General features: G+C 41.2%; 1 protein-coding gene across 5 annotated transcripts in view; it reads right to left on the reverse strand.

Moving 5' to 3' along the window:
- Nucleotides 1-279: 279 nt before the first annotated feature.
- LOC114800610 (extracellular sulfatase Sulf-2-like) overlaps nucleotides 280-24,498 on the reverse strand; it is a 29,604-nt gene continuing 5,385 nt past the window's right edge. For 2 of the 5 annotated variants that reach the window (XM_028998214.1, XM_028998215.1), the window contains 21 exons: nucleotides 23,361-23,418; nucleotides 10,943-11,194; nucleotides 10,163-10,402; nucleotides 9,712-9,863; nucleotides 9,351-9,520; nucleotides 8,035-8,185; nucleotides 7,780-7,955; nucleotides 7,569-7,697; nucleotides 7,375-7,431; nucleotides 7,128-7,257; nucleotides 6,844-7,042; nucleotides 4,589-4,844; nucleotides 4,117-4,213; nucleotides 3,923-4,017; nucleotides 3,781-3,840; nucleotides 3,272-3,438; nucleotides 3,016-3,158; nucleotides 2,757-2,865; nucleotides 2,642-2,678; nucleotides 2,344-2,397; nucleotides 280-1,532 (listed from right to left, as the gene is read on the reverse strand). In XM_028998214.1, coding sequence (XP_028854047.1) covers nucleotides 1,502-1,532; nucleotides 2,344-2,397; nucleotides 2,642-2,678; nucleotides 2,757-2,865; nucleotides 3,016-3,158; nucleotides 3,272-3,438; nucleotides 3,781-3,840; nucleotides 3,923-4,017; nucleotides 4,117-4,213; nucleotides 4,589-4,844; nucleotides 6,844-7,042; nucleotides 7,128-7,257; nucleotides 7,375-7,431; nucleotides 7,569-7,697; nucleotides 7,780-7,955; nucleotides 8,035-8,185; nucleotides 9,351-9,520; nucleotides 9,712-9,863; nucleotides 10,163-10,402; nucleotides 10,943-11,123 — 2,634 coding nt within the window. In that variant the 5' untranslated portion in view covers nucleotides 11,124-11,194; nucleotides 23,361-23,418 and the 3' untranslated portion in view covers nucleotides 280-1,501. Of the gene's footprint in view, nucleotides 1,533-2,343; nucleotides 2,398-2,641; nucleotides 2,679-2,756; nucleotides 2,866-3,015; nucleotides 3,159-3,271; nucleotides 3,439-3,780; nucleotides 3,841-3,922; nucleotides 4,018-4,116; nucleotides 4,214-4,588; nucleotides 4,845-6,843; nucleotides 7,043-7,127; nucleotides 7,258-7,374; nucleotides 7,432-7,568; nucleotides 7,698-7,779; nucleotides 7,956-8,034; nucleotides 8,186-9,350; nucleotides 9,521-9,711; nucleotides 9,864-10,162; nucleotides 10,403-10,942; nucleotides 11,195-13,145; nucleotides 13,431-23,360; nucleotides 23,419-24,498 lie in introns of those variants that run through there. The other 3 variants (XM_028998218.1, XM_028998217.1, XM_028998216.1) reach the window with 3 other exon arrangements.

Here is a 24,498-nt window from a genome sequence, read left to right on the forward strand (position 1 = left end):
TATCAACACAGCGTCGCCTGCTGGTCGCTTTCGGTAGGTACGGTCACAGCTTCACGATGAGTGTACGTATTTACACTTCACCGATTGATTTTTAAAACATATTTCGTATATTGCTACGCTGTGATATTTACAATAATTCTGTTAATAATTCAGATTTCAACTAACGTGTACCTCACTTTAAAGTCAAACACACTTTACAAGGAATGAATGCACTGCAGATGTGATGTAGAAAACAGACGTGATGCATTACACACTTTATTCACTATCAGCATTCCCGCAATCAAGGCATTTAATAACGTTAATAATAAATGCAAGGAAAAAAACAAAACAATACTGCACAAGCATTTTCATGAATTCACACCATTCCACATTATGTCATGCTGACGTTGCTTTTAAAAAGTGGGCAAAATTAGGGTCTGTTAAGTATATTATTCATCCTTTTAAATGTGGAGTGATACAATATTTATTCTAAGGTATGACACACAATGATTTTTATTTGATACAAACACAGATAACCCTGAAAGGTCATTGATCTATTTTTTAATAAAGTGAAAAAAAAGAACCACACAAAAGTACACTCAAATACATACTATACAGTATTGTTTCGGGAAAAAGTCTCATCTGCTTCTGTAGCACCGTATTTCAGTTTGTGTGTGTTCTGCAATACCTAGTTAAACATTGTCATAAAAAAAAAGAAATGAAAAAGGGAAACAGAAAACAAGCGGAGCTTGAAAGGTGAAGCAGCATGGAAAGAAGTTAAAACAGTTCCCGCTCTGGATCGGCTTGGACATTCATCACTTGCCCAGACAATATGAATCAAAAGGAGTCCTTGCACAGCAGAGGTTCACAACGAAATAACATATGCGTGTTTGGGGACTACTGTTCTCTTGCCTGTGGCTCCATACCAACATTCAAGCAAGTTTCCAGATGTTCCAACACATGTGGGAACATGTGCTTCTTTCCTTCATGTGCGGTGATGAACCATTTTTGATAAATTGTCTCATAATGAACAATTTCAAGTTAATGACTAGATAAGAACAATAAGGTACAGAATGACTACAGGAGCTATGGGAGGGTTTTAAAATACATAAAAGTGTTCCAGTTGTGAGTGTGCCGTGTTTTCAGTTGCCCAGCACACTACACACACACAAAACTTATCAGACTGGCTAAGATGTCTCATAAATATTTCAAATCAACTTCACATAATGACAGCCAGCCAGTACTAATCAATACAGCAAAGTGCTTTTGTAGCATGGATGAGAGACACTGTGGCTCCTGGAAGATCCTTGGGACGAGCTGAGAACAATACACAGATGAGAGGGTACATGAATGAATGAGTGAATGGCTGGTCCTGTCCATTCCATCCGGCTCATAAGAAAACGCCTCGTCCAGTCAGCACTAACAGATTCCAGTTGGCATTCAAGGGTTGGATGTGCATGATGTCTGTACATGTCCAGCGAGTTGTCCTTGTTCTTCACCACCAGGTCTGTAAAAGGTGTCTCTAGCCCACCCATCCTTCCCAAATCTGTCCACTATAGAAATCAATGAAAGAGAGGTGAAAAACTCATACGTGGACAAAAAAATTCATGTACTGTGGCCGCTATGCTCATCTAACTGCAATCCTGAAATAACATTAAGCATTTATTCTGGGGAATTAGAAATACTTAAATTAACAATGAGTGCAGTTTAAGCTGCAGGGCATAGCCTACTTTACCTAATTTTAGTATATTCCACATTTTGTGACTTTGTCGAAGCAAAGAAAAAACAGCAACCACAAATGAAATGTAGTGAAATATAAGTGTGCACTGTCTTCCCTCCACTACACCTAAGACATGTATCATAAACATTTGTCATAGGCATGCTTTATGCTGAGGGACCAGATCCAAGCAAATTGTGGTTTCAGCATGAAACTGGATTTTGTCCATTTATCACTGTAATAGTTTGGCAGAGTCCTTTATTGCAAGCGAAAGCACCAAAAATAGTAGGAATAGAGCAGCTCTCCACTATATTCAATTCAGATCTTGGCCTGTTAATAGTAGTCAGCATAGGGAACAGATCTGCAAACAGGGCTCAGCTGGAATGACTGTCTGGCCCAGTTTATTATTCTTAGCTGGGGTACTTTTACTTTTATTTCCATGCAAACTCTGTGAAGTCCAGACAACAAGCTAAATTTCCTATCTGCATGTCAGAATTTAGTCTACCAGTAAACAAACAAACATCGCACAAAGATAGGATTGTGGGTAACATGCAGTTAGGCAATCTGATGGGGAATGACTGACACACAGAGTGACTAGTGGAGATCTGGCTGAAGAACGAGAAGCAGATGGATTCACAAAAACTCACAGCGATTTGGAGGACTGCTTCTTCAGTTTCGGCCTCTTTCGGCGGTGAAGTGGCCTGAGGCAAGGGGCACACACAGGAATACATATGTACACACATGTATGTGCAAAAAAAAAAAACCTGTTTGTTTTGAACCATGCAAATCCTAACTGTTATTGGCATACATTTTAGTATACTTCATATCACATTTAATAAATATGAAATGAGCTACAAAACCACAGGAGTAATAATTGCACAACCACAAATCAAATAAGACTTGAGTTTAATCCGTGCATTTGGAAAAAAAAGAACGGTACAGTACCTGTGTTCTTTAAAAGAGTTGGGATCCTTTATACCTGCTGGAAGACAGTGTTATGATTATGTGTTTCTCAGTGGCTGTATTGGTTCGAGAGGGAGTGCTACTCGTGATGACCAACCTGTCTCATGGTTGCACTGCTTGTGTCCTTTGCAGCTCCGCAGCTTCATGAGCTGAAGGTGCATGCTGTTGTGGGCCTGACGGTCCAATGTGCTGACTGCGTTAATTAGCTGCATACACACATATTTACATATTTCTCAATAGCAGAAAATCATAATCAAGTTGGAAAATATCAAATTTCCATAGATTTCAATATTCATTAAAATTCTAAATATTGTTGCAAATGATCTTTATGTTTTTATTTGTACATTTTAATGTACCTGGTAAGGATCAGTGCTGAGGTCAAAATATTCCATGAAGCCAGTGGCAAATTCACAGAATAAAAAGTTGTGTGTGTCATTTATGGTCCTTAGACACCAGTAGGTGTTGTTGTTGGCACTGGTACAGGCACAGAAAGGGCCCACTGGTAAAGATAAAATATGATTAAATTATGCTAATTAGACAATTCGAATAATTTTGGATTTAAACATTTTATAAAGCCTTTGCATAACTGGTACTCTAAATCTAAAGTCTCACTTGTCCAGTAGGGGGCAGTCTGCCAGTGCTGGTTGTTGTGGGTGAAGCAGGTGAGGCCGGGCATACTGCAGGTGTCATGGTTTCGCAGCCTCTTGAGCAGCTTCCGCAGCTTCTTCCTGCGTCTCTGATCTTTCAGCAGCCACTGCTTCTTGTCCTTAGATGGTGGTCTGAGGGACAGAACAAACAAAAAAGTGAAAAGTGAAAGGATTGTCATTGCGATACACAGCTAAGCACACAACAAAATGTGTCCATGACAGGTGCCCAGGGAGCAGTGTGAGGGGGCGGTACTTTGCTCAGGGGCACCTCGGCGGATCGGGATTTGAACCGGCAACCACTAGGCCACCATTCTCCTAATTCCCATAAACAGGTTCATACAAAAAGGGCTTGGCAATCTCATCCTCAAAGCACCAATACGTGTTTAAGGCAACCTTTGGGTGATTCTCTAATTAAGGTTTTCAAATACAGTCGGTAAGAGAGCCAATCAACTTAATGAAAGAGTTTTGACCTACCTGAGACTCTTCACGCGTCCCGATTTCAGCCTTAACATTCTTCTTTGAGTGAATTGATACCTAATATGAAGACAGCTGTGATGATAACATCCAGACTCCAAATGTCAGATAGTCAGTGAACTATTGTCAGAGGGACACTCACATATTTTTGTTGCAGTTGCATTCCTTGGGTCGTACTTTCTTCAAGTGACCTTTGACCTCTCGTAAATTCTTAATCTTTGTTTGCAAGGTCTCAATCTAACCACACAAATACCAAAGAAACCATGTGATTGGGACAAAAGCTGAAGCATGTCACATGATCATGTATTTATAACTGTCACACTGAGGGCCTTGTACCTCGTGCTCAATGTGTAGTTTATGGTCCTTCCAGGCCTGCAGCGATCTGTAGAGTCCTCCATCACAGCTCACACTATCATTCATCAATATCGAGCACCTGGATACAACCAATATTTATCAATTTCATTTCATGGCAACATATGTCAGCATATAAGCTTGTTACCTTGATCATATCACAGTTTATGTGATATTATAAATGTTTATGTTTATTTATGCTTAACCCATCGCACAAAATCCATAACCCATTGCACAAAAGCTGCCATATATAGTCCATGCAACTGTGGTATTTAAGATCTGGCGCTAACTAAACACTTCTATGCACTTGCGTTGTTATTTCTTAATATCCACTGAGTAGTTATTGAATGTAAACTGACAAAGTAAATATATGTCATTGTATGCTTATATAAATACATAACACATATCATAATTCTCATAAAAGCTATGAAATAATATTATGTCCATGTGTTTTTACCTGTATGTGACTTTCAAGGCAGAGGCGGGAGTGAGACTGTTACTCGCCAGCTGGGAATTTGTAGCTCCCATCCCACTGAATCCCTCCTCATCCTCTCCTTCCAGGGTAGCTACTCTTTTCTGGTCCCAGCTCACATTCCGAGGGCCAACTGGGCGGTAGCCCTCCTCCAGGTCTAGTGTGTACAGGTCTGTGTCCAGACTGAAAGGTGCTGACCGAGCCCAGCGGTTTCGAGCAAGATTGTTTCTAGCCTTCTTTTCTGGCAATCATACAAAAAATACTCATTACCACAGATTTTGATTATAATTGATAATTTTATTAAAACACCATAATTGGTTAATTTTTGTTTTTATATGAATAATTAAATGAAACTGGGGATGGCTTTTGTTATTCACCACTTGGTGGCATCATTTCTTCAACAGGAATGAAATTGCTCTTTTTCTCATTTTGTCACAGCTGCCGTTCCACCACCAGATCCCCAGGGGGCGCACAACCACAACCAGAACCACCGACCCGAAAGAAAATCAAACCCAGGTCTACAGCAAGTATAAAAAGGCCCCAAACATGCTAAGAATTCGCAAACTCATCGTCAACATTGTTCACATTCACATTGTTGTAAGCCATATTTCATGACTGACCAAGACCTGATACCAACTGCCTGTTTCCCGACCTCTCTCTTTGGATTGTCCTACCTGTTCTCGTTCTGTCCCTATGACCTTGACCCCTGGCTCATGCAGGAGTCCAATCAGAACAGCTTCTTATGGACACAACTGTGATGTTGTCACTCGTCTCATGGGTCTCGCACTCAAGTGAGGCTTTGTTATTATTGTGGAGGGCACAATCATTTATACGGCAATTGCCCTAACTTGAATACGCCTCCGCTCGCCAGGGCCGGGTAGCTGCCTGGTGAGCTCTGACAGCCCCCTATGCTCCACCACCCTATGCTCACTTCCATCTGTCTGAGCTGGACAACAGCACCCAATGGTCATCACCAGAGGCACTCCCTGGTGGATTCTGGGCCAGCCATGAATCTGATTGACGTCGACCTGGCCACCCGTCTCCAGCTCCCCGTTGTCTGTTGTGACGGGGTACGGACAGATTCTTTACCTCACAGCAACAACTCATGATCCCCTCAAGTTGGGCTACCCATGGCTGACCGCCCATGAATTCAGTTTCCATTGAATGACCGGTACCATCCAGCAATTGGGAAAGAAGACTTCCCCAATTCCACCATCCACTGCATGTCCAACAGATCCAAACCACACCACAGACCCATGCCATGCTCACTACCACAAACCATGCCCACACCAAATCAATCCATGCCCATGCCAAGGCAAGCCCTGCCCATGCTGAACCAAATCATGGCCAAGTCGAACCAAATCATGCCCACAGGTATCCCCTGCATTCAAACACTGCATTCAAACTCCTTGTTGGGACCAGAACATTCACTAAAGTCAATCTATCGAATGCCCATCACCTGGTACGTATCACGGAGGGAGACGAATGGAAGACCCGATTCATAACCCCCACCAGATTCATGTCATACCCTTTGGACTGTCTCAGGGCCTACAGACAATTCCTTTGACTTCATGCTTGGTTTGTGCTCTGACATGAACTGTGGGACCTGTGGTGGCCTAGCGGTTAAGGAAGCAGCCCCATAATCAGAAGGTTGCTGGTTCGAATCCCGATCCGCCAAGGTGCCACTGAGCTGCCACTGAGCAAAGCTGCCACTGAGCAAAGCACCGTCCCCACACACTGCTCCCCGGGCGCCTGTCATGGCTGCCCACTGCTCACTCAGGGTGATGGGTTGAATGCAGAGGACAAATTTCACCGTGTGCTGTGTTGCTGTGTATCGCAAGTGACAATCAGTTCACTTTTTTAGTTATTTGTTTATTTTTTATATAGACAGGTGTGTGACTTTCCAAATCACATCCAATCAACTGTTTTTTCCACAGGTGGACTCCAATTAAGCTGCAGAAACATCAGGATGCGCCTGAGCTCAAATTTGAGCTTGAATGCAAAGGCTGTGAATACTTAAGTACAAGTGCGTTCTCAGTTTTTTTTTACTTTTAATAAATTTACCAAAACCTCAAGTAAACCTTTTTCACACTGTCCTTACGGGGTGTTGTGTGCAGAATTCTGAGAAAAAAAATAGTTTAATCCATTTTGGATTGAGGCTGTAACATAACAAAATGTTGAAAAAGTGATGCATTGTGTATACTTTCCAGATGCACTGTATGTGTTGACCTGCTACTTACTGCGTTTGGTGAGAAGTTTCTTTTTCTTCACTGGAGGTGTGAGGTCACAGTCACAAATGTCTAATGGGGACGTGGGACTGTAGATGTGAGGGTTACGACCAGCTAGCAGCCTCTGAGCTCGGGGAGAGTACAGGCCGGCTGGTCCCTTACACTTAAACAAGCGCAGCATGCCAGTGCTGTCTTCCAAACACTGCCACTTCTGGGGGAGTGGGGGAATTGAGTTAGTGGAATGAAAAGCAAAAATGTTAAAATAATGTTTTAAATTATATCTGATGTGAACCTACCTGTTTTGGCTGCTCACATGGTGTTTGATACTCTGCCCTCTGACACAGGTCTTTCACACGTTGGTATTTGGGCAAAAAGTTTTCCTCCTGAGCCACTTCCTTCCCATCAGCCTGCTTGTGTAGTGGCTTCCTGTTGAAAATGATTACACAAAATAATTTATCAAACTATTATTACTCTTAATAACCAAAGACTCACATACGCATGCCATATGGATCTATATACTGTTAATGTTATGAAGATACTTACCCTCTTTCAACTAGAAATGAATCTCTCCATGTTTTCCTCCTTTTGCTCAAATGAAACCTTTATACAAAAGAAGATCACAAACTTTTTGCACAGAAACTGAAATTCAAGCAACAATGCATGCAGACCCAATTAGCAGTTAATTAGCCCTAAATATTCATTGCAATAGAATTTTCTAGTATTTATAGGCAATGCACCTGTTGACAGGCCTGTCTGTGTCCAGCAGTTTAAGGATGGACTTGCCATCCATATCATTGGGGATGTCTACTCCAGCCATGTCCAGAAGAGTAGGTGCAACATCAATATTGAGCACAATGTGAGGGTTGCTGTTGAACATTATTAATATTAATATTAATAATAAGTTCCTAATGAATAGGCAGTAAAATATATCTTTAATGTTACACTTACATGGAACCTGCCTCTATATTTGGCCCTCGTATATAGAAAGGCACACGGATGTCAAACTCATATGGCATGGACTTCCCCTTGACCAGCCCAAACTGGCCTATATGGTAACCATGGTCGGACATATAGATGATGTAGGTGTTCTCCAGTTCACCTGTCTCCACAAGCATGTTGTACACCTGAGGAGTGCAGACCAGTGTGTGAAAAGTGGAACTGCCAAAAGTTGTAAATGTAAATGCAAAGTGGAACAAGCTGAACCTTCTCCACACTGTCATCTACTGACAGCAGGGTCTGGAGCCTCCTTCTCTGCAGCATGTTGGTAAACTGCATGTGCACTGGCTTCATGGGTCCAGTATAGCGGAGAATCCAGTGCTTGTCTGGGTTAGGAGCATAGTTATAACTTGGAGTTCTGGAAGGTAAGAATAAAATTCCAAATGATGAACAAAGTCATAAAAAAGTAGAAAACCAAAAGTTGCTTAAGTGCCATAATCATAATTGCTATGTACTAGGAAAGGGGCCAATAAATCATTATAACAGTATATATGATTAATAATGACTGTATGCAATGATGCAAGTACAGATGCTCTGGTGAATAGATATGCATGGTGATTGCAATGTGCTTGTTATGCAGAAAAAAACAATTGAAATCTATTTTACTACATTGTGTACAAAAAATTACGGCAGAGTGAACACATTCAAAGCTTATTGTTGGTTTACTGGTTTCCTAAAACTGCACCATTGTTATAATAACTGGAGAGGAAAAACAGGAAAATAAAAGGAAATATATAGGTCAATAAATGAAGACTCAGAATTGGAAATTAATCATCCAATGAGCAACAGATTCTTTGACATCCCCCAGGGTTAAAATGCATATAGCACCTAAAGAGAATTGCTTTCATAAGCAGTACATCTGAATTGATAATGTTGGAGACCACTGCATATGCAAGTCATAGAATAAGATCCAGCAGATGTTAACGACAGCCTTAATTTACAGATCTCCGTCTACAGGGAAGGTTTAGACATAATGCAATAATCTCAACTGCAGCAGCTGGTGAACACACTGCTGAAACAGTGAGATAGGCATTCGTGTGCCACAGCATTACCTTATTAATAACTCCTAAGAATCCAGACTAACAAGTAAATTTGCCAAAATGATGCTTTTTGCACAGACTGTTAAAGTATTGTTATAGGCTGGTAATGGTACACAAGAAAGGAACGTGGCTAAATTTCAAGGCATTCCTGAATCTCTCTCTGGAGTCTGGAATATGTACTGTCCTAAGATGCAGTTCACAGATGCAGTTAATAACCGTGTGTCTCCACAAGACACAATGTGACAGTCCAATCGCAGTGTGGAAATGCCCAGGTGTCCATTATACATGCCAGTCTCTCTATTATGGCAGTTTATGAAATAGAACAAGATCCATGGAAGGAAGGGAAGGGAATGTAAGGAAAATCTAACACATAGTTAGCACCGTGTTGCTGACATTAGCAGTAAATGTATTTCTTAAACTTGGTCCATAAAGAGTCAATTCATAGAGCTGACCAAGGGTTAACTAAAAGAAACAAATACTTACATGTGTTGGGAGGCGTTGGGAAAGGCATTGCTGTACTGTGGTGCTGCATCCTCTGGCCCATGAGGGGCAGCGTGGCTCAGAACCATCATTACGGGCCGGTTTGGATGCATCCTCTTAGATGTCCGGAAGTAATTAATGCTGTCATTTGTGATGAGATCTGTGAGATAATCCTAAAAATGCAAATGGACTAAATTAAGTACGCATCCCGAAACACTAGATGAATTATATCGTTTCTAAATGATCACAACTAGTAATAATAATTCATAATTTGCCGTATAATTGTATACGTTTTGAAAACGTAAAGTGTAAAATAGTATAAGCATAAAATAAAGGTGAAATAGAAAGTGTCTTATTGTAGAACCTTTGGGTACTCCATGCCATGCTTCTCTCGGATGCCATTCCGAGACAGTGTGTAGTTGTAAAAGCGAGAATTCTTCACTAGTGCTACCCACTCCCTCCAGCCCGGAGGTACATAGGAGCCATTGTACTCATTCAGATACTTCCCAAAGAAGGCTGTAATAAACAGTCACAATGGACAAATCCACATAACAGTGTAAGGTGTTTAGTTTGGTATTGTAACTAAACCAAAATATAAAAAACTATTATTTACATTTATTTAAATTTTTAAATTGTTACGTATGAAATGTTCTGGAGTCTACGAAACTATATATTCCCAATGTACAATTCCCTCTCTATATATTATTTGTTACATCTGATATGACTAAATTGTCATAAACAGGTATACACTTAAAAGCATTAAACACTAACAGAAAATTTCTTAATTTACAGTTCTTTAGTTCTCAAAGAGGTACCTGTCCTGTAGCCTGTGTTGTTGAGGTGCACAGCAAATGTGTGGGGCTCATGATGTGCCTGCCACGATGGGGAGGAGCAATTCTCATTATTGGTGTACGTGTGGTGGTTGTGGACATACTTTCCAGTCAGGATGGAGGAACGAGATGGGCAGCACATGGGTGTGGTGGAAAAAGCGTTTGTAAAGTGTGTTCCCCCTTGCACCATTATCCGTCGTGTCTTATTCATGGCCTGCATGGATCCTGTGGAAGAGAATATTTTATCAGAATGTATGAAAATAACACACATAAATTGATCCAACAAGAGCGCAAAAAAGACAATGGGGAGAAGCAAAGAACCTTTTTTTCTGAGTGTGGTCCCATTCAAGCCCATTCAGCCCTTGCTGGATTGTTTGGTGTAACAGATGCCTGACCATAAATTCATGACTGTGAAGAGCCTGTTCACTCGACTGGTCAGATTAGTACAAAGACCATGATTGTGACTATTGTGTGGTTCCTTGAGCTCAATAACAGTTCAAGGACTTTAACGAGTGAACTTGGCATGTCTACAATAATGGGGTTGGGTAAGGTTCCATTACCATTAACGGTTAAATAGGAACATTTACACATACACATGACAGCATCTCCTGTTTTTATCCATGAGTATATGAAGTGACATGGTTAATTTTATTAAATCTAAAGCTCAGTCATGACCAAAGCAATGAACTATGTTTTTGTGATTCATTTCCATTCAAGTCCAAATGAACAATATTTTTTTAATTAGAATGTGAACTTGTTACTCACCAAGCTCAATATCCTGATCATCAGTGAGGATGAGGATAATGTTAGGATGCATATTGCGACGATCTCTCTGAAACCGGGATCGAAACCTCTGACCCGACATAAATTTAGATCCATCAGCAGCGAGGTAGAGAAGCCCAAAGAAAAGGAATAGGGGGGTGAGGGAGAGACTCCTCCTTGCCATGTTGTTGGAGAGCTGTCTCCTCCTCTTCTCACAGAATCCCTGGTGCTTTCACTGCCTGTCGCTTTCTACACCTGTATCAAAACAGAAAAAATATCATAGAAATCAGAGGAATGTAGGCTCAAAGAGGCAGAATCCCCCCAAAAAACTTGTATGTATATTACATTTACATATGAATGAGACATAATGTGGAGGGGGAAAGGCAGTGAACCTGGCAACCCTGCTGGAGCCAAAGCAGGGATGCAATGGGAAGTCAAATTAAGTGGAGGAACCTGGCTCTGTCAGGTGTCCTGCCTGCCCTGCCTCATCTTTATCTGTGGCCCCCATCCCTTGTGATGTCTCTGCTGTGTCCCTTTTGTCAGGCATGGTCTTCTCTCCATCAGTGTGTATGTGTGTTTATACAGCCTGCAGCAGAGTCTCATTTGCTGCTCTGTATTGCATTCTGCCCTTTTGGGGCCATTTGTTTTTTTACAATCAAAGCCTTCTTCCCACCTTGAGCACTCTCCTCCCAACTTGTGCAGTGAGATACACACACACGCACACACACACAAAGGTCCAGTGTACAATTTGCCAGAGTACTAGTAATGGCTGCTGCACAGCAGGCAGCGGCAAACAGTGCTCTGGCACTCTCTTTTACTAGTGATGACAGAAAGCAGTAGCCATAGTTTTTTAGAATGTATGCAGTATTGATATTGCAACAAAATGTTGCAGCAAAGAAATAGGTTCATGAATCTAAAAAAAAATGTACAGAAATGCGGCACTGTACGCCACTCGTCTGCATTTTTTTGACTGTCAATTAATATTTTCAGACAGAAACCAGGAAGCATTTGAGTATAAAAATATATATCAGAAACCAAGACTATGCACCACAAGATCTTTGAAAATGACAGTAAGTAAGATTTATGCAGACACACACCCCAATAGCACACGGTGAATGGGATCCTTCCTATAAATGATCAGGTTTGTGCTGCCCTTGTTAATGAATCATTAATGATGCATAAAAGCGGTGTCATCTCCCATGTGGGCAGATGGGTACAGTTGGACACATGGTGCCGGGTCTGGAGGCTAATGGGATTGGGACAGGTGCCAGATCTCTCTGAGGGTCAGCAGTAGGGGAAAGGAGATATGGGGTTACAGTGATGCACAGAAATAGAAAGCAGGAGAGAGAATACAGAACTGTATTCATAAACTGTAAAATGGCAGTGGTAAATCAGATAATATTTCATGTCATCTCTTCATTACTAATAGTTTAAGGTATCTCATTGGCCACACCGCTATGTCAGTTATTGCCACATATCACTGTTCACACAGAAATACTGATACTGCACTTTAATGTTGACTATTTAACCATTATTCACCACTGTCTTAGAGATATAAAGGAAACATTAACCAGAACAGAAGATGATTAAATGGTGTATTTAAATTGAACTAAAACCCAATGTGCCCCAAATCTTATTTGTCGCAATGTTAAAATGCAGCTTCCAACTGTAATATCTAAACTCAACAAAGGAAAACCCTCAACATATGGGAGAGTCAGAGGCCATTAAACACAAGACCAAAAAAAACCCAGCCAACTGGGTGAACTACAGAGTAAACACAACTTGTTTGCTCGGTCTTGGACCGCAGGGAGCTCTCTACCCTCAGAAGTCTCTCTTTGGCTGCGACAGCTCAACAGCCACCCCTTGCTAAGCCTGCACACATATCCTCACAGGAAGCTTTTGTGTCTGAGCAAAGCGCTGACCCCTGCATCACCCTCTCGCACAAAGCTTCAACACTCTCCTATCAGATCCTTCCTATTTCACATTCTGCTCTCTGATTTATCAGGTTAAACGTAATAACATATCATGTTCCCCAAGTAGATATGTCCATATTCCAAACCAGGGTAACCACAGTGTATCAGAATGTCCGATTTAAACTTCATCGTGTCATTATCGTTAACCTTGAAGAAACGGTCAAAGAACAATCTTATATGCAGAACACCTGAAGACTCACTGGTTGCCCTGTGGTCCAGCCAAAAGTTCTTACCTGTGGAAGGGCAAGGATCTTCAGGCAGGTGCAGAGGGTCAGAGAGCCTTCTTCTCCGCTTGATGAATAACTACCGACACGGATCGTAACTACTGAGCTGATGGCAGTGCAAATTGTCTGTGGGCAGCTATGTTACACTCGTGCCAACAGTCTCTCACCTTCTGTCCATCTATCAGTCTGTCTGTCTGTCTCTTGCTCTCTTTCTTTCTTCTGCCCCTCCTCTCGTTCTTCCACAGTCTACCTTTTTTCATTATCTCAGTTCCCCCATCTTCTTTCTCTCTCCTTCGTTCCCTTTCTCTCATACGTTCTCTCACACCACACACACACACACACACACACACAGCTGCACTCACTCCATTTTAATTCCTGCTGCTCTCTCCACGAGCATTGTTCCTTCTCCAGGGAATGGATGAGGTCTGACCTTGGGGTTGTGCTGTTTTAAATTCTCCCGGGCCGTTCGCTCCCCTGTCCCCCACCAACCCACCCTCCCTCCCACCATGGCTGGCACAGGATAAAGCCGACCCAACAAAACAGGGCAGCAGAAGACTTAAACAGTCACAAACGTTCATTCCACTGCAGCCTGCTGTCAAAAGGAACTCAACTAGTTTGCAAAGAGGAAGAAGCTAAAAGATTTGTCATTACTGGCAAGTGTCAACTTTTCCTCCAAGGTATGAGGAGCACCCATTACTCCTCAAAGACATTTCAACATTTCAGGAGAGCTTGAAGAAAGCATTGATTCATGCTAGCACAATGCCACCGGAAAATCGGACTGTAACGAGTGCTATCTGTTATGAACAAAAATTAATGGAAAAATTCATGTCACACAAAGGACCTCAGCTACTGAATACCCTCGGCCTGAAACGTGCCGTAAACGTTTTGCACAGAAAATACAAAACAGCAATGTGGCAACCTTGAATTTAAACCTCAATGGAATTCAGTTAAAAAGCTCAAAACTAAATTGAATTAAATATAGTAAAAACGGGTGAAAGACCTTGCAGTAATTCACAGCCGAGTTCTCATTTAGGATGTTCACAATGCCTTGATGGAGGAAAGAGAGACACATGAAATTTGAGGGGACACAATAGAGACGGCCCTTCCATGTATTTTGAAATGCCTGTCCGTCTGTCTAATGAAACTTGAATGGGAACACATCATATACCACTAAACCTTACTGCTCTGAGGACTCGACAATCCAGGGCCACCCAACTGAGTCCAGAACCAATAATGAAACAGAGACGCATGCAGTCAGATAAAAACAAGCCCCCCTCATCATATTCATACCCTCTGGAGTTGTCGACTTCATCCCGCAGTATTGTAACTATGACTGCCATTCCTCCACCCATAGCCTTGCTTGGCACAGTTTTGGGAGGAAGGGTCCCCCCAGCATTATCGCTTGGGACAGAGTATGCAATCTCACCAAAGGGCCCTTGAATTTACCAACAAAAGTTGGCATTGAGATGCAAATTGCTCAACGACAAGCCTCTTTCAGGGTGGAAACCCTTTCATTTTGAAGCAAGTTGATGTGTACGGATGGGGGGATTCCCTGTCGGCTTAATACTGTACATTTCTGGAATTACGGGGTGGAACGCATGCACTCTGGCACCTATCACAATAGAATTTGCAACTGTTCCTAATGGCAGTGTCAGCAGTGACAAAACAGCATTATTCTCTGGGAAATTATTGAATGTGTAATTATAGAAAACGACTTGATATTCTATGTCGGCCTAAATGTGAAACCATATGCACAACATCACATGTTCTCACAGAGATTTAAAATATTCATATGCTCCCTAAATGATCTGTATTGAAAACTTTCTTTTTAATTTTGGAACCAATTTTTTTCTAGTTCAACCCAGAATAAAAAGCTAAATAAAACTTCAATTTTATTATTAGCAGTCTTGGCAACACTTATTTGCTATCAGGCTTTGAAGGACACTTCTACACTGTGTTATCAGTAACATATGGGATTGTATATGAAAGCAACCTCAACATTTTACTTCTTGAGCTGTTCTTTAAGTTTTAACAAGCACGAAACATGGTCTGTGACTAAGATTTTTTTTCTTCTAATTTTATCGCTGTGGACTGTTATAGATGAACAAATTAACCTATGTTAAGCAGAATGGTATAAAAAATGGTATAAAAAAACTGAATGCTGATAAGTCTGCCTTAAAGGTCTGCATTGAAATGTGTTCTCTTCTATTCAGTTCAGACATGATAGGATCAGCATTTTATTCATTTAAAATGAACGACGTTTAGTTCACTGCGATTAATAAATCTCTTATTTGCACTCAGTTTTGAGTCACAGCATAATGAACTAGCTGATCCCAACATCCACACAACTGTTCAATGGCTCCATCTGTGTCGTTTCCCTCAACTTGGCATTTTGGATTGAGTGAAAACACAAAACAAATGAAAGTCTGAAGAGAACACATGTTTAGACTCAAACATGCCAGTGCGTTTGGGGTCTTCTGGAATGCCGTCCATTTAGTGGTCCTCCCCTGTTCTTGTCACATCACCATCGGCAACCAGGAAGAATGCATTGCAAATGCAGTGGTCTGAAGCCATGTGTTTCTGGTTTGCACCACAGCAAGGATTGTAGTGAACGGACTGCACTTTACCCCATTCCACCCATGCCCTGGTCTGGTTGTTCACAAAAACATAAACAGAGCCACGATTGTGCCTCAGTTGGCATCAAAGTGGTTTTGGCTGACTGGCACTGGGGAGAAACATTAATTGTTTCTGATAAATGCTTATATGTTTGGACCTGAATGGCTTTGTTCTGATGGAGAGTGAAACACAGACTTAATCCTATCCTCTGCTCTCGTAGTGTGGCTGCTGGCAACTCGCTCTGCTGGCAACTACTGATACCAGTAGTTTCTCTTACAAAAGAAAATGACATGACTGACAGCAGAATTACATTTCTAATGACAGACAGGAAAGTTTAACCTTTTGAGAAAATCGGAATTGTGAATTAGTATTTTTTCTGCTGTTAAATAGCATTAGCTTTTAATGTTAGCACGTTAGTTCCCGGATCAGTTCCCGGATCACTTTCCCGGATCACTTTCACAGCATCGTGTCAGCTCGGTTAAACCTTTGTTTGCTGATGGTGTGTTTGGATTTATTGAACATTCCACTGAGAAAGCCACATGACCTTCGACCTCATAATCCAAGATGGCAACAACAGTCAAGATTGGTTTAAAAAGTACTATTTATACACTATTATTATATACAAAAGGTATTATCAAAATGATTTCTGTTAATATTCTACTGTGTTTTACTGCGTTGCATTTTGTGTGTCTTGCTGACAAGAGCTAACAAAGAACAGGTATTCCTAACTATTTTAATTTAATTAATTGACATCATTCTGAGTCTAACATCCCTCTTCCAAGGCCACAACATTTTTATTAGTCTGCCAACAATAATGTTCTTTATACCTTTAATTACTTGCTAATTAGACTAGAACAGCTTACAGCCTTCATGTAAGTTTGACCGCTGACAATGTGTTTCTCACAGATGCCACTGACAAGATTAACTCACCATGGTCTGGTAAATAAATGCTACAACAGCAATTCAAGTCACCCGTAAACAATGATTTGACTTTGAGTTCAAGCACCCTGCAGAGATATTAGCACCAGTGCAGGACCATGTGGATGTTCTCCATGTCCCCCCTAGGGAGCATTTGTAGTGCCTTATGCCTTGTGTGGGATAACATGCTTTGAGGTGTAGGTTTCAGAACATGAACTCACCATGATTCACATTGAGTTCAGATGGTGGGCAAAAGAGGCATATCTTCTGTGGACCATACCTTTGAGATGATATGTTCCCTCATTTTTCAGTGATTACCAGGCCTAGTAACCACTAAAACAGAAAAATACAATCCACTTACTACCCATTATCCTATAAAGACCAGTGACAAGACCTGCCAAATAGACAGGAAGTGCCTGCTTATGATAAAGAGTTAATAGATGCACTGGTGCAATAGAGTCAGATAACCAAGAGTTAAAAACCAGTCAAGCTGGAGAAAAAAGAATGACAGAAAGTATGAAAAATCTCATAACAAAGACTCAAGGCATGGCTTAGAACTGAAAACAAAAGGAAAATTTGTTAACTGGGAGCTCAGAACAGAAAAATGGAGCTCAGGCTCAGAAAAAGACAAGAAACTTAATAATTACAACATGAGTAATGTGAAAAGAAGGGACTAATTAACTGAATCAACAATGAAAAAGACTCAAAGCAGGGATCACAAAACAAAACCACAATGACTAAAGTATTATGTTGGCCCCAACGTTAGACAGTTTTTTTCCCCCAAATGTCTTGAAGAATTATAGTCTTACGTTTATGGTTGTCTTACCGTGCAGATATATAAACAAAAGTACAAGTGGAACAGAAAAAAGTTGAATACAAACAGGATGAAGCCTAAAAACAGGAAGTATGCCATAGTCATGCAACACGGTGTACACATGGATGACGCAAAACCCATATAAGTTGTTGAGTTCTTGAGTTGAATATACAGGGAGTGCAGAGTGTCCACATCATCCTCTTCATGCATGTTGTCTTACTCCAAGCTGTATAGGCTTGAAAGCCTACTACCAATTAAGCATATTAGGTGATGTGCATCTCTGTAATGAGAAGGGGTGTAGTCTAATGACATCAACACCCTATATCAGGTGTGCATAATTATTAGGCAACTTCCTTTCCTTTGGCAAAATGGGTCAAAAGAAGGACTTGACAGGCTCAGAAAAGTAAAAAATAGTGAGATATCTTGCAGAGGGATGCAGCACTCTTAAAATTGCAAAGCTTCTGAAGCGTGTTCATCGAACAATCAAGCGTTTCATTCAAAATAGTCTACAGGGTCGCTAGAAGCGTGTGGAAAAACCAAGGCGCAAAATAACTGCCAATGAACTGAGAAGTCAAGCGTGCAGCTGCCAAGATGCCACTTGCCACCAGTTTGGCCATATTTCAGAGCTGCAACATCACTGGAGTGCCCAAAAGCACAAGGTGTGCAATACTCAGAGACATGGCCAAGGTAAGAAAGGCTGAAAGACGACCACCACTGAACAAGACACACAAGCTGAAACGTCAAGACTGGGCCAAGAAATATCTCAAGACTGATTCTTCTAAGGTTTTATGGACTGATGAAATGAGAGTGAGTCTTGATGGGCCAGATGGATGGGCCCGTGGCTGGATTGGTAAAGGGCAGAGAGCTCCAGTCCGACTCAGTCGCCAGCAAGGTGGAGGTGGAGTACTGGTTTGGGCTGGTATCATCAAAGATGATCTTGTGGGGCCTTTTCGGGTTGAGGATGGAGTCAAGCTCAACCCCCAGTCCTACTGCCAGTTTCTGGAAGACCCCTTCTTCAAGCAGTGGTACAGGAAGAAGTCTGCATCCTTCAAGAAAAACATGATTTTCATGCAGGACAATGCTCCATCACACGCGTTCAAGTACTCCACAGCGTGGCTGGCAAGAAAGGGTATAAAAGAAGAAAAACTAATGACATGGCCTCCTTGTTCACCTGATCTGAACCCCATTGAGAACCTGTGGTCCATCATCAAAAGTGAGATTTACAAGGAGGGAAAACAGTACACCTCTCTGAACAGTGTCTGGGAGGCTGTGGTTGCTGCTGCACGCAATGTTGATGGTGAAAACACTGATCAAAACACTGACAGAATCCATGGATGGCAGGCTTTTGAGTGTCCTTGCAAAGAAAGGTGGCTATATTAGTTGCTGATTTGATTTTGTTTTGTTTTTGAATGTCAGAAATGTATATTTGTGAATGTGGAGATGTTATATTGATTTCACCGGTAAAAATAAATAATTGAAATGGGTATATATTTGTTTTTTGTTAAGTTGCCTAATAATTATGCACAGTAATAGTCACCTGCACACACAGATATCCCCCTAAAATAGCTAAAAATAAAAACAAACTAAAAACTACTTCCAAAAACATTCAGCTTTGATATTAATGAGTTTTTTGGGTTAATTGAGAACATGGTTGTTGTTCAATAATAAAATTATTCCTCAAAAATACAACTTGCCTAATAATTCTGCACTCCCTGTAGTGAGTGAGGGCAAACAAGGCACAGGTGGGACAGCAGAACATAGTGGGTCCAACAAAGGTGGACAGAATATACAAATCAAATCTAGCATCTACAGGACTTATTCTTTCATACTTTTTGGCATGCATGTGGCACTTCTGCTTTAGAGACCTCGGGCTAATCATTTGCATCATGGACAGTCTGCCAACACGACTCTCTGCACCACCTCTCTGTCTGACACTGAGCTATTGATATTGTATAGTGTTGCTAAAGCGTGCCCAGTGTTTAATGAAGCATTAGAATTAATAATGCATCAGTAGACCTCTTTCTATAGCTATCATTTGTTTCTCCCAGCAGATCTTGTGAGAAATCTATACTGATGAGATGAAACACACTGACAGATGTGCACATCCTCACATGCACCAACATCTACTATTAGCACCAAGGTTTTGTCTGTACACAAGACATGAAAAGGAGCTGTGACAGCAAAGCATTCTGAAAAAAACAATCACATATGTGGAAACCTACACTTTTTATACCTGTAAAAAGTACAATTGTATCTAAATATTTAATCAATTTGACATGAGATGGAGTCCTATGCTCTAAATCAATAAACATTTCAGGTCAGAATTAACTGTATTAAAACTAGAGGTGGGCACAGTTTAATTTTCTTAATCTAGATTAATCTCACTGTAATCTTGGAATTAATCTAGATTCATCTAGAGTAAACAAAATTAATCTACATTAATCTACATTAATCTAGATTAAAATGGCTCATTTGAATTCTGCCGAAGGCATTCACAATATGTGTGCTTCCCAAATAATGACTAAAAGTAAGTCTTTGAGAACGGGTTTCTCAAGCCAGGTGGCGCATTAGACCAGGGTCTCATCTCCTGTTTCCAAAATGCATCACAAACTGCTTGAGAAAGCTGTTCTACTATGATAATTGGTGATGAAAATAAATCATGTTCAATAAGATGTACTTGTGTTTACCAACTGTTTATTCTAGTGTAACCATTTAACTCTGGCACAAAAGCTTGCGTAGTATAGACCCATCTCCCAACCCAACTTTGTGAATAGATTAACGGCGAAATTTTTTTATCGCCCGATAAAAGTCTTGCGTTAACGCAGCACGTTTTAATCGGCCAATAAGAGTCTCACGTTAACGCAGCACGTTAACGCCGATAACGGCCCACCACTAATTAAACCATATGGTGATTTCTATATATAATACTTTTTTTATAATAGTACAATAACAGAAAATACAAAAAATACTCATCATATGAGAACTAATACTAATAATATGAGAATTCAGTATATCTAAAGCATCTGCATGATTATTATAAAAATACACTAACCACAGACTTGACTGAAGCTACAACTCACAAGGAAGCCAATGGAAATTTGTCTTCTCTATGTCAACCCACATCAGGAACCACAATCCCACAATCAATACCAAGGTCAGTGACAATAATGCCACTTTAGCCCCATGTCAAAACCTCAGCAAGGCAGCGAGGAGCCATCAGCTTTGAAGCTGTAACCCCTGCGTCCTTTGAGCAACCTCATTATCAAGGAGGATTACACCTCTCAGAAACAGAGAAATATCAGGGTGTGTACTGTAATTGCTTAGCTGTGCAAATTAAACCAGGCACAGCTACTTAATTGACTTGTGAATATTTCCTTTCAGTAACAACAGCAACAACATTTATTTCTTACATAGACAAAATCCGCATACAGTATGTCTCAATGGGCTGTGCCTCAATAGGGCACAGCTGTCCATATTATATTAATAGCCTTATAAATATGAATTTCAGAAATACACCTCAACCTCATCTGAGGGCAAGGAAAGCAAAAAGACAGGATATTGTCTCCTCAGATCTTGCTTTCTTCTCACTGTATGAAACAAATGGTCTGTGATGGAGGTCCTTAGCATCACAGCACAAAGGCTCAGCTGTTCCCCTTCCCCTGTTATTAACAAGGTCCAGTCGCTCTTCCTCTCTGTACCTCCCTAGCCAGTCTAAGTCTGCCTAATGGCTCTACTGATACTGGAAAGACAAGGACTGACCTCCACACAACCAACAGGCCTCATGTACACCATTATGCTTCAAATTGTGAAGTGTTGCTGATGAATGTGACTGCGAAAGAATGTGATTTAAAAAAGAGACACGTACTGTATATGTCTACATTGTTTATGTAATGTTCAACCTGTGTCTGGACCTGCATGTGTATATAATCCTGAGACACGATGTAAAGTGTTATACTCTGAGAGTCAGCATGGTGTCTCTGACCCACTTTGCAACACCTCACACATCAGCAGAACATGGAACCTCAGATAAAGAACCCTGGTCTGTGCAATAAACAAGTAAACAAGACCCCGGTTTAACAAGCGACCCTTGATTCACCTGTCCCAGGAACTAGGCCACGCAACATGATCGAAGGCTGAAATTATTGCCTGAATTAATTGCTCCACACAGAAGTCTTATCATCTCCCCTGTCCGGCTACAGCAAGAGATTAACGAGAAAAGGGGAATTATGTCCGCACCGTGCTTTGATAAGCCTTTCTCTGGCTGTTAATCTTGGCTAAACACGTTAAACCAATTACCAAAGCAGCAGGAGTGTTTCCCATTTGAAAACCTCCTAACAGGGACTTTTGTGTGAGCATGCATGTTTGTAATTATAATGGCTATGAGATTTGGGTCCTAGAACTTATGCTTTGGAGGCATTTGCCTCTATCCTCGTGTTTTGAAAACAGGGTGACGTCTCCATGCGAGTCGCTGCTCTTTATTATGCCAACGGTCCTGGTCAAAGACAATCAGTAGAACACAGGGACGAGTCGTGTTTCTGCTGTCCCACAATGCACTGCTGGCACACAGTGGGCCTGTGTGTGGCCCCTGAACATTGGCACAGGACCAGTGGTTGCACTGGGATGTCCCCTTAAAAAAGCAGGCACACGTCCCAGTGTTGACAAAGCCTGGTATCTCCTGCTGTCAGGCCATTTTGTGTGCAGCCACTGGAAAGAATCAATTATGCAGGCGCACAACAGACCTTTTTAATATTTGACTTCTAATTAATTTTCCCCAGGATATCAGATGCAAAGGGATGGGTCGTATTTTGCATGTTGGAGATGTGGTAAATGGGTCAGGCAATCCCCAAAACCCACAATTTTGGCCACCGTGGCAAAGTGTGTTTTTTCACTGTTCTTAGCCTAGGTAGCTGCTAACTGGGCAGTTATCAAGGTTTTGTGATAAAGGGCCCTTTGTGAGGGATTTTGAAAGTACTTAACTTGCAAGATGCATTTCCGCTTTGTAAGATCTGTCAAAAAATGTTCTTTGAAGAGCTAAAAAAGTTGTTTTAAAGGCTAGTCTTAACCACAGAGGCCCTAGGCAGAGGTGTATTAAAAAGGAACGAGGTGAGCCATTTTTCTCGCCTTTGAAGTGGAGCTTGTGCCTCAAACAGAATATATGAACAGAGTCTCATCACTCACCTGTCACTCATCTCCCGCAGGCTTTAAATGAAGACTTCACAGAGGAGTAATGTTTTTATCCCCGTTATTATCCACTCAAATATCTGGCAAGAAATGATTACTCCTTCTTATCAATTAGGTCCTCTGCTTACACCGCAGAGAACAGAACACCCCAACAACAAACAAACAGATACTGACTTACACACTGCTTGGTCCAAGTCAGGAAATCCACATTGCCCCTGCTGGCATCAGTCTAGGTGACAGGTCTAGACCATAAACAAATGACAGGGTACCAGTAATGCACACTATCCTGCTGAGTGTGTGCTGCTGAGGGCAGACCCGTCATCCCTGATGGGAACCAGGTATCGTGTAGCGCTGCATTGCAGAAGCACATGAATGTAGATGGATGAGCTTGCCTCCCAGTGCTGCATCTATATTACTTATTATCGCACAGTGACGCCGTTGACAGTAACATGTGGCATTGTTTGTCTCCCCAGAGATCTTGGGGAACCGCCACCAGATACATCTAATAAGAACCGTTGCTATTTCAGTGCTTGTGTTGTTGTGGCAGGTCCACCACAGCATTGGATTTTAGCTCCCACGTTATTACGCTGCCACCTTAGACCATGAAGATGTGACAAACAACACAGATGAAATACACACTCTTTTTTATTAAACCATTTACATATTCAGTTCAAGTAAAAAGATCAGTAATTTACCTTTTAATTGCAGTGTCAGATGTTTGTCCTTATTTTTTTCCAGTGTGGCCACAATGGTCTACATAACAAAAAAAAAACACACATATACGTACAAACTTATGGTCATGTACTTTAGAATGCACACAATCAAATCACATTTTGTTTAAGAATGTTGCTAGGAACATGTACACACCGCAGCAGTGAAAGATTATAACAGCTGCTGTTGTCCCAGGGACAATTATCTGGTCTCGATCAAATCTGAATGTCCTTCACACCGGACCAATTTTTTTCTCATGTCATTCTCTAATATGGCTCATCCTCAGCAGATGCTGTGGTTGATTGTCCACAGATGCAAAACAGCATTTTGAGTCCACCCCACACAGATGCCACTCAGTTATGACTCCGCCCTCACAGATGCCCCACACCGTCAAAGTGCCTGTTGCTACACAAACCATGCAACTGATCGACAGACGGATCACATGTAATATGAATATTTTCATTAAAACTGTTCATTAGACAGGCCCAGACTATCACTGAAGGGGTAATCATGACTGCGGTGGGTGGAAATTATCCAACAGCACAAGTTTAACACAAAACAGCAGCATGGATCTCAAAACATTTTCTTTATTGAAGACCTTTCCAATTGACAGTCTAATAAAATTTCAGCCTGGTGCTCAATGTCATGGGTAGACATACAATACCGTACTGCTGCTTTTGACATAATAAAATACCCATCAGGCATCATTATAAATAAGCCCCATTAATTTCTTGTCTGTTTGAAAGAGGTTCTGGCCTTCACATAGGGGTGGTAGTAGCCTAGTGGGTAACACACTCGCCTATGAACCAGAAGACCCAGGTTCAAACCCCGCTTACTACCATTGTGTCCCTGAGCAAGACACTTAACCCTGAGTTGCTCCAGGGGGACTGTCCCCTGTATCTAGTGATTGTAAGTCGCTCTGGATAAGGGCGTCTGATAAATGCCATAAATGTAAATGTAAATGTTCACTGATTTCTGATTTAATTTCTGAAAAATGAATGCATATTGGTAAATCTAATATTTATATTAAAAAGAAGATAATGTATCTTGCTTGTATCTCCATAATCTCTCATATTCCAGTCATAGAGGATATAGCAATGGAATTGCAGATAACCACCCACT

The sequence above is a fragment of the Denticeps clupeoides genome, chromosome 12 (assembly GCF_900700375.1).
Source record: "Denticeps clupeoides chromosome 12, fDenClu1.1, whole genome shotgun sequence".
In the NCBI taxonomy this organism is placed as follows: Eukaryota; Metazoa; Chordata; class Actinopteri; order Clupeiformes; family Denticipitidae; genus Denticeps; species Denticeps clupeoides.